The sequence below is a fragment of the Suricata suricatta genome, chromosome 7 (assembly GCF_006229205.1).
Source record: "Suricata suricatta isolate VVHF042 chromosome 7, meerkat_22Aug2017_6uvM2_HiC, whole genome shotgun sequence".
Taxonomy (NCBI): Eukaryota; Metazoa; Chordata; class Mammalia; order Carnivora; family Herpestidae; genus Suricata; species Suricata suricatta.
Genome location: NC_043706.1, coordinates 114,823,266 through 114,833,812, shown reverse-complemented (window position 1 = coordinate 114,833,812; position 10,547 = coordinate 114,823,266). Strand labels below are relative to the sequence as shown.

Genomic DNA, 10,547 nt, shown 5'->3' with positions numbered 1-10,547 from the left:
AAAAAAAAAAAAGAAATCAAATTATCTGGCCCCATCTCATACCTTTTGAATCAGAAATTCTAGGGCTGAAATCTAAGAACCTTCCCACGCCCCATCCCTTGAACCAAGGCATGTTAGCACTTGGATCCAAGTAAGAAACCATTTTAACAAGTTCTCCAGTGGCGCCTAGGTGTCTCAGTTAAGTAACTCACTTTGGATTTCTGTCAGGGCATGATCTCAAGGTTCAAGCCCCGTGTCTGGCTCTGTGCTGTTTGGGATTCTCTCTCTTTCTCCCTCTCTCTCTTCCCCAGCCCTGCTCCCATCCTCTCTCTCTAAATAAATAAGTAAACATTTAAAAAAAAGTTATCTGGGTCATCCTGATGCACACAAAGTTTTGCAGCACTGGTTTAAACATAAATATACTATGATTCATAGAAACAAAATTATATATACAGTATCAAATGCAGCAAAACAAGATATCTAGGACTTTTGACCTCTGGTTAGATTTTTTTTCCCCTCATAGAGAAAAAGTAATCCATTTAAAAATTAGGAAGTATGGCTAAGTGTTAGTAGTGGGCTCATGGTAGATAACAGGAACTGAAAAAGTGGGCAGAAAAGGTTTATGTTTGGTGGCACGTGGGTGACTCAGTGAGTTAAGCGTCCAGCTCTTGATTTTGGTTCAGGTCATGATCTCATGGTTTGTGAGTTCCAGCCCTGCCTTGGGCTCTGTACTGCCAGCATGGAGCCTCCTTGGGATTCTCTGTCTCCCTCTCTCTCTCTGCCCTTCTCCTACTTGTTCATTTTCTTTCTCTCAAAGAAATCAACTTTTTAAAAAAAGTTTTTGTTTATTTAGAACATGACTTAATGATGTAACTCGAATAAAAAATTCTTTTACAGTTTGATTTACCAGCTGGCTCCGTGGGGCTGGTATTCCTGGGTTTGGCACTATCCTACTCCATTTCTTCACCGCTGTTTGGTTTACTAAGTGACAAAATACCGGTACGTACACTTCATCTACATTTGAGAAACACCTTTGTATATTTAGACTGGTGGGCTTTCCAGCCATGCTTCTGGAACTCTACAGTTCCATTGATTAGAATTGACATTTGATTAAAAAAATGTTTAGCTTATTACTGTTTAATTGAGAAATAAAATTGTAAGATATTTAAAGTGTGCATCATGGTGATTGGAGATCCGAATCCATTGTGAAAGGATGTCCTCCGTCGAGTTAATTAACACATCCATCACCTCTATATTTTCTCTTTTATTAATCTTATTTGAGGGGGCGAAAACATTTAAATGCTACTATATTCAATTTTTGGAGTTGATGGAGGGGTTCCAGTGCCTTCCAACCTGCCATCACTCTGAGAACATTCACTTTTAATCGGTTCTTCTGAGGAACATGGGGTCTGTGCTAACAAGACTGTTGAAAAACTATTGGATTAGACACTCGAAAGGAAAAAACTCACTTGGTACAAAATACATGGATCGGCCTTAATAATTAGGGCAGGGGGCGCCTAGGTGGCTCAGTCAGTGGAACGTCTGACTCTTGATTTTGGCTCAGGTCATGATATCGTGGATCGTGAGTTCAAGCCTCACATCGGGCTCTGCACTGATGGTGCGGAGCCTGCTTGGGATTCTCTCTCTGCCCTCGTCCCATTCCTGCTTTGTCTCTCAAAAATAAATAAACATTAAAAAAATAATAATTAAGGCAGAGTCCCAGAGGTAGTTAGGACAGGGTTAGATTCAGAGGAGATAATTTCCTTTTTTTCTGGGGGAATGAAAGGAGTGGCTACATCGATGTGCACTGTGATCCTGTAGCTATCCTAAGAGAAATTCCCTTCTGTTCCCCTTTGCTTAGGTCTAAACCGTTCCCTCCAGATGCCTGGTGTACAGTACTAGTAAGTACTGTTAACCAAATCCTAAGCTTCTGTGGCTTTAGTGTTTTTACTTGTTTGCATTACCCTCTTCGTTAAACTTGCATAAATACTTATCAAGACATGGAGATTACTTAGTAATCCAGGTGACAAAAAAGTGTCTTAAAGAGTGGAGCTTCTTTTCAGACAGTCTTATATAACTGAACGGATACTTTATGCCTAGAATTTTCAGCCTGCATTCAAGTAGTTTAAAACGAATAATTTCGTTGGGTGCTTTTTAAATAATGTGAATTTTTCAGGTACCGTATCTGCCAAGTGGTTCATTGTGATAACTGCTTTTTATTTTTTTAATTTTTTAAAAATGTTTATTCATTTTTTGAGAGAAAGACAGAACGTGAGTGAGAGAAGGGCAGAGAGACGGAGGGGCGGGGGAGACAAAGAATACAAAACAGAGGCCAGACTCTGAGCTGTCAGCACAGAGCCTGACACGGGGCTCGAACTCACCAACCATGAGATTATGACCTGAGCCCAAGTCAGATGCTTAACTGACGGAGCCATCCGGGTGCCCCAAGATGACTGCTTTTTAAATTGTTACTCTGGGGATAGTTCATTGTGTAAAATCTACAATACACTCTTTTCCCTTCCCTTCCTTGTCCTTAGGAACTCCCTATCTCGGGGTATATTGGCTTGCTTTTCTGTTTACTATCTACCTATTTTCTCTTAAATGTGAAGTTTCATTTTCTGCAGTGTATTTGGATTTTTAAATATCATGGTTTGTGTTCTTCAGTGATTTTCGTGCATATGCTTTGATGATGGAAGGGCTTTACCTCTCAGGGTTTTTTTGGACTCTCCTTCTCTTTACCAGCATCTCAGGAAGTGGTTTCTGGTTTGGGGAAACATAATCACAGCAGGATGCTACATGCTCTTAGGACCTATCCCAATCTTGCACATTCGGAGGTAATTTTTTTCCTTCTTCTGTATTCTTGGCTGAATCGCATTAAGAATTATTTAAGATTTTTTTGTGTGTGTGATGTTGGTATGGTTTGATATTTCGAACCTTATTATTTAAATAATTGCCTTGATTTAGGACTATGTTGCATTGTTGGTTGGACTGGCAATATTCTCCCTTACCTGCACTGGTGCAATCAGATAGAAATGCATCACATCTGTATGAAATTCGAAAAACACTTCTCCCTTTGTGTTTCAATTGCACACTTGTGTGGACTTTATTTTTAAAATAGCATTTGTTGGGGTGCCTGGGTGGCTCAGTCGGTTAAGCGTCCAGCTTTGGCTCAGGTCATGATCTCACGGTTTGTGGGTTCGAACCCTGCGTCGGGCTCTGTGCTGACAGCTTAGAGCCTGGAGCCTATTTCGAATTCTGTGTCTCCCTCTCTCTCTGACCCTCCCCTGCTCGCACTGTCTCTGTCTCTCAAAAATAAATTTAAAAACCATATAAAAAATTTAAAATAGCATTTGTTGCTACCTCCATTTGGCTGACAGTTCTTAAAATGTGCTTTTGTTTTTTCTACTCCTCAAATCTTGAGGCTGTAGAAATCTTTTTTGTTTGTTTGTTTGTTTGTTTATCATTCTTAGCATGTAGTACTTCTCATTAGAGCTTGTTAAATGTACTTTATTTGCTAAAATAAAGGGAGCTTAGAGCTTTTCAGCTGGTTTTGGGGGATAAAGCATGACATGGAAAGAGCAAGGATCTCAGATTTGGGACCTTCACGTTTGGGCTTGCATTCTGCTTTGCCACTTACTAGATATGTGAACTTGGGCAAATCATTTAGCTTCCAAGAGCCTCCGTTTTCTTATTTCCAAAAGGAGCTGATAAAGGTGCTTACTTGGCAGACTATTGCTGCATGGATTCAGTGGGGTAATGGATGTTAAGTCGCTAGCACAGTGTAAGAAATGGAGCAAATTAGTTTCCTGTCCCTTCTTTTCCACTTCCCTTCTATACCATTTTTTTCTGCCAATTGAATTTCAAAGCCAAGTGATTGAAGCAGTGACATTAACTTATAACCAATTTTGAGAAGATTTCATATGGTGATAAGAGGGCATGTGACATGTGTGACCAAAGAAATTGAGGTATCCTGGTGAATTGATCCCCAACCCCTTCAAAGTGGGAGGGGCTAGAGGGTGCTAGAGAGATCCGATGGGAATGAGAGATCAGATGGAAAGGGGACCAGCCAAGTATGCTGGTCAGCCTGCCCGCCTTAACGTGAGCTCTGTGTTTCAACATGCTAATGTTGTTTTGTTTTGCTTCCTTTTCCGAAATTGTTTTGCAGTCAACTCTGGCTGCTGGTGCTGATATTGGTCTTGAATGGCATCTCGGCTGGAATGAGTATAATTCCAACCTTCCCGGAGATTCTCAATTGTGCATAGTAAGTCACTCCTGTGCTTGAGGGGCTGTGTCACAGATAGCAGTAAGCATCACAGGCTTTCTTGAATTTCTCAATTTTGTAGGAATGTTGGATTTCTTTTTTTTTTTTTACAAGACCAAATCTTCATGATTTTATGGCATGTAATATTCTGATACAACTATATGCAATAAAACTGCAATTTAAATGAAAACACAGTAAAACCTTAGTTTGTGACCATAATTCGTTCCAGAAACATGCTTATAATCCAAAGCATTTGTATATCAAAGTGAATTTCCCCTTAAGATATGATGGAAACTCAGGTAATTCATTTCACAATCCAAAAATATTCGTATAAAAGTGATCACAGGGGGCACCTGGGTGGCTCTGTCAGTTAAGCGTCTGACTTTGGCTGAGGTCATGATCTCACGGTCATGGTCACGGTTCTTGCTGACCACTCAGAGCCTGGAGCCTGTCTTTGGATTCTGTGTCTCCCTCTCTCTCTCTCTGACCCTCCCCTGCTCACGCTGTCTCTCTCTCTCTCTTTCAAAACTAAAAAAAAATTTTTTTTAAAGTTATTACAATACTGTAATACAATGCAAAATAATGAAATATAAAGTATAAATAAATATAAACAAATTAACCTGCACTTATCTTTGAAAACCTTCGTGGCTCGAGTGAGGGAGATAAGAGAGAGGAGGGTTATAGCGTAGGATGACTTTCATAGTCACTAATGGGATCACTGTCATCCATTGGCTCAATGGAATCTTTTTCTTTTCATGCGACTTTAACAAGAAACCTATCCAATGACACTTGCCTTTGCCTCCTTTTGAGGATTTTGAGGAAATGTGACATTGTGTCTATGATCACCCACAATCCTGCAATGAGAGAGAGAAGAACCATTGCCTCAGTTGTGATCATGGACATTCGTCACATTCTACTCTTATTCATCAAGTTAAAATTTGTTAGAAATGTTTGATCGTCTTGCAGAACACTCATGGAACAAGTTACAATTCAAGGTTTTACTGTATATAGGAATATTAATACGATGATAGGTAAAATGAGTTGTAGGTGATTGATGGATGATTGTGGATGGTTGGCTTGGTTGATGCCTAAAAACAGATACGCTTTTGAGAAGCTAAAGCACAGAGGAAAGGCCTCAGTGTTGTTTCCTTCTCATGGAGAAGGTCCAGGCAGGGCATACAATGACCAGGTAAAAGGATTCTAGTCCCATTTCCAGGGGGCAGGATGGAGAGAGGGGGCACACCTCCCACACCACCAAGCAATTCTCCAAAACCAGCTAGGTGTCCTATGATGCGCCTCCCTTCTGAGGCTCTCCATCTGGCGATCATCTCAGATCCCACGGGTGAAGGCTCCATCCCACTGCCCTCTGCTTCACCTGCTACTTGCAAGTCCAGTTTTTACATGTACTTCTGACCGACTGGTCTGTCAATCAGAGATTCCCTTGATATCCTCAAGTTCAGCTAATTTACTAGAGTGACCCACAGAACTCTGGAATCCAGTGTACTCATTAGATTTAATGATTTGTTACAAAAGAGATGAAAGGATGTGAATCAACAGCCAGATGAAAAGACACGTTGAGTAACCCAAACAAAGGAACTTCTGCCCTTGTGGGTTTGGGGGCCCTGGCACACTGGCATGTGGAAAGGTTCTGGTTTACCAGCTCAGTTGCTCTCTCACCCTGTCCTTTTGGGGATTTTCTGGACACTGACACATTGATGATTGATTAATCACTCACCATCGGTCATTGATTCTGTCTCCAGCCACTGACATCTCTTCAGAGATGTGGGGGTGTGGGGGTGGGGGTTCTGGATTTGGGAATTTCTAACCCCTCTAATCACATGGTTGACTCGCTGGGTGACCAGCCCCTAAAAGTCATCACATTAACATAACAAAAGATACTTGAAATTGTTTGAGTCACTTAGGACATTCCAAGGGTGTTAAGGGCTCTATGCTGGAAACCAGAGGAAGACCAAAGAGCCAGGCCTTTGTCACTTGGCCATCAGTGTTGTTTATGAGGCATGACGATGAAGAACTCCAGGTGAACTGGAACAGGAAAATATCAGCGGGGTTGATTCAACAGTTTTCTGAGGAATAGGGAGTGGCCTCAGTGTTTCCTAAAAGTTGTCCATTATTCTCTTTGCATGTTCATCTCATTTTAAGACTTTCTTAATTAGGAACACCTGATTGGCTCAGTCGGTTTAGCATCCAACTTTGGCTTTGGTCATGATCTCATGGGTTCATGAGTTCAAGCCCTACATGGGCTTGCTGCTGTCAGCAGGGAGTCCACCTCTGATCCTCTGTCTCCCTCTCTTTACCCCTCCCCTGCTCACACTCTCTCCCTAAAAAATAAAGAAAACATTAAAGAAAACAATTTCTTAATTATATATATTTTATGAGACTTCATGCAAATGGGTCATGATTCTTAGTATCCTATTTTAGATATGCAATTAAATTAATTTTAGAAAACCATGGAGTAAACGTAACTCAAAATTCCTTCAAATTAGATTAGCTTTTATCTTAGAAACAAAGTATTTTGTCTGATGGTTTTGTTCAGATTATTCCCAGTCTCTCTCTCTCTCTCTCTCTCTTTTTTTTTTAACGTTTATTCATTCTTGATAGACAGAGTGTGAGCCAGGGAGGGGCAAAGAGAGGGAGATGCAGAATCTGAAGCAGGCTTCAGGCTCTGAGATGGCAGCATAGAGCCCAATGTGGGTCTTGAACCCACAATCCGTGAGATCATGATCTAAACCGAAGTCAGCCACTTACCCAACTGAGCCCCCCAGGCGCCCCTGGATTACTCCCAGTTTCTTTTAATTGATCTGTCACACGCCGTTCTTGCTGTCATGCAGGTTCCCTATTCATAAGGGATCTACTCTTATCTCTTTGCAGTGAAAATGGATTTGAAGAAGGATTAAGTACCTTGGGACTTGTGTCGGGTCTCTTCGGTGCCATGTGGTCAGTTGGGTGAGTAGTCATTGCGTTCACACCTGCAAGATGGAAAATACTATCTGCATTTGCATGAAGAAATTGACCCCGAGAGGTCTGATGAGTTGCCCAAAGGCCCCTAATTCATTTAGGGCAGTGCTGGAGTCCTAACCCACACCCTGTGACTCCAGGATCAGTGGTTATACTAGCAATTTAATTCCTAATCAAAGTGGTCCCCATATATTTTGTCTTAAGTGATCTTTCTAAGTTCCTTTAACAGGTGCATGTTTCAGGACCCTTCATTTGTTTTGTTTTTATTCTTTGCTAGTCCTGAGGAATAACTGTATGCTAGAACTGTAAACTATCTCAATAAATATGTGCAGACTTAAGTTATTTGCAATACAATTATTGAGAACAATAGAATAATATTCTATTGCGTGCATGTCACCATTTTTAAATTCTTATGTAAGACACCAACTTTTCAGAAGCAGTTATAATTTTAAGATTGTTTAAAAAGATTTAAACATCATCATTATCAGGTAGCATTGTTTTGTCACACCCAGTGGTCCACCCAGCAGTTGGCTTCTGTCTTTAGTACTCAGAGTTTCAATTTAATGAAGACCTATGACTGAGGGATTATGCAGCCATTAGGAAATAATTTTTTTACACTATTTAATACGGTTTCTTCTTTTCATTGTTAGTGCTTTTATAGGACCCACCCTGGGTGGATTTTTATATGAGAAAATTGGTTTTGAATGGGCAGCTGCTGTGCAAGGTCTTTGGGCTCTGACAAGTGTGAGTAGTCAGTCTTTTGTTTTCATCTTCCTTACATTTCTGGAGAAGTGGGACTTAGAGCATTGGCATTAATTGTTCCTTTAATTGTGTTACAGGGATTAGTGATGGGCTTGTTTTACCTGTGTGAGCACTCCCGGAGTAGAAGGTATGGTCAATTCTTGAGCTTATTTTATTCTCTTGAAAAGTCAGCCTTTTGGGGCTCCTGGGTGGCTCAGTTGGTTAAGCGTACAAGTTCAGCTCAGGTCATGATTTCGCAGTTTGTTGGGTTAGAGCCCCACGTTGGGTTCTGTGCTGACAGCTCAGAACCTAGAGCCTGCTTCAGATTCTGTGTCTCTGTCCTCTTTCTCTGACCCTCCCCTGCTCATGTTCTGTCCCTCTCTATTTCGCGATAATAAATATATGTTTAAAAAAAAAGTCAGCCTTTTAAGGACCTGGGTGGCTCAGTTGGTTAAGCATCAGACTCTTGATTTCGGCTCAGGTCATTATCTCACAGTTGGGATCGTGAGTTTGAGCCCCTAGTGGGCTCTACACTGGTTCATGGAGCCTCTTTGGTATTCTCTCTGTCTCTGTCTCTCTCTGTGTCTCTCTTTCTGACCCTCCCCTCCTTGTACACTCTCTCTCTCCCAAAATAAATAAATATTTAAAAAAAGAAAAGTCGGGGCGCCTGAATGGCTCAGTTGATTAAGCATCCGACTTCATTTCAGGTCATGATCTTGCGGTTTGTGAGTTCAAGCCCTGTGTCGGGCTCTGCTGACAGGTCAGAGCCTGAGGCCTGCTTCCGATTCTGTCTCTCTCTCTCTCTCTCTCTCTCTCTCTGCTCCTCCCCTGTTCACACACTGTCTCTCTTTTGCTCTCTCTCAAAAATAAATAAACGTTAAAAAAAGAAAGAAAAGTCAGCCCAGGGGAGTGGAAAAGAAATCACCATTCTACACGCATCCTTCAGTCAGCAGATTTCTGAGCACTGTAAGCCTCGTCACTTGGCTGATCCATTTGGGGGAAAGGCAGAGATGGAGGTACTGGGTTTTTTAAGATGACAAACATTAAGGTTCTCTTTATCCCTTCAACGCAGGTCTCCATCCCAGAATATCCTCGGCACAGAAGAAGAACGAACTGCTCTCTTACCCGATGACACCTAGCCTTAGGAATCCGGGATGGATACCCTTGAGGAGACCCATGCTCCTGGCCTTGAACATCCAAGTTGAAAGGGTTTTCTTACTAGTTCATATCAAACTCCACAGACCCGATACCAGCATCCTGAAAGTCTCAACATATTTTTGGATAATCCTGTGTTGGGCTTTCCTGAAAAGCTGGTCATATGTGAAACATTAAGTATGAGAGGAACAGTTGAGAATCAGCAGAAGTTTTTGTTTTTAGGTAATCAAATTTGTCCTTGAAGAGGTTACTGACTCCAGGTCTCCTGTTTCCTCTGTTTACTTTTTATTCTAAATGCGCTAATTCTGTGAATGTACCTTTTCTTTATTAACAGGGAAATAAATTAATTAATTTTATATGCCTAAAAGTAATATAAAGATTACTTATAATGTAGAGAATAGAACAGTTACTGTGAAATCAGTTTTTAAAAGGCATGCTTTCTCTGGGGGCTAAGATTCTTCTTCTGAAGGCAGCCTTCCTGCCTTTCATGCAAAAGTTGTATTTCCAGGCCCTCAGCTCTTCTAGAAGTTTTGTTTGTGTGAAAGTTACAAGAATAACCGTACTTTAGAATTTCACTTTTGTAACGTACTTTGGATTATGATCTGGATTTATAAAAAATGCTTAGTTTAAACATTACTCATTTGCCTTAATGTCCCTATTTCAGTTCTACTGTCTGGTTTTTGGTTTTTGTTTTTTTTCTAAAACCTACTTCTGGTAGATGTATCCCATTCCCAAAGCAGATAAGCCCATAGGATTGCTTATTATATTTTAGGGAAGGTGTTTGTCTGACTTTGTGTAAAATTCGTCCTGTTGCTTTAAGTGGGTGAATCAAGTGGGTGAATCTTTACTGTGTAATCCTCATACCTCCTGATGTGTTTTCATGGTGGTGTTGTAGCCACATTTAATCCCCTTTTTTTAATAGAAGAAATATATTGATTCAAAAATATTTATTGAATGACTTCTCTAAACTGACAGTCTGTGACATGCTAGGAATTTAACCGTGATCAAAATAAACACAATCTCTGCTTTTTGGAACTTACATTCCGGTGGAACAGACAAACTATAAATAAATACCAGGATCTCCCATTCTCTTATAGAGTTGCTATTAAAGGGGAAACATAGGGATACGAAAGGGAAAGTGGCTGGAGTAATTAGCTGTGGGGTCCTGATTTAGATAAGGCCTCGCCATGGAGGTGAGACATTTGAACTGAGACGTAAAGGATGAGAATGAGGCAGTCAGGGGCACCTGGGCGGCTCAACTGGTTAAGCCTCCGGCTTCTGGCATCGGCTCAGGTCACGATCTCACGGTTTGTGGGTTTGAGCCCCGCATCAGGCTCTGTGCTGACAGCTAGCTCAGAGCCTGGAGCCTGCTTCCGGTTCTGTGTCTCCCTCTCTCTCTGACCCTCCCCTGCTCACGCTGTCTCTCTCTTTGTCT

The 10,547-nt window shown here is 41.2% G+C and overlaps 1 protein-coding gene across 1 annotated transcript in view; it reads left to right on the top strand.

Annotated features, from left to right (window-relative positions):
• The window catches only part of SLC18B1 (solute carrier family 18 member B1), a 23,904-nt gene extending 13,706 nt beyond the window's left edge, over positions 1-10,198 (top strand). Inside the window, exons 8-14 of the mRNA XM_029943232.1 lie at positions 877-978; positions 2,722-2,813; positions 4,145-4,240; positions 7,130-7,204; positions 7,867-7,960; positions 8,056-8,105; positions 9,030-10,198. Of these exons, the coding sequence (XP_029799092.1) occupies positions 877-978; positions 2,722-2,813; positions 4,145-4,240; positions 7,130-7,204; positions 7,867-7,960; positions 8,056-8,105; positions 9,030-9,096 (576 nt within the window). The 3' untranslated portion in view covers positions 9,097-10,198. The remainder of the gene's footprint in view (positions 1-876; positions 979-2,721; positions 2,814-4,144; positions 4,241-7,129; positions 7,205-7,866; positions 7,961-8,055; positions 8,106-9,029) is intronic.
• Positions 10,199-10,547: the final 349 nt, after the last annotated feature.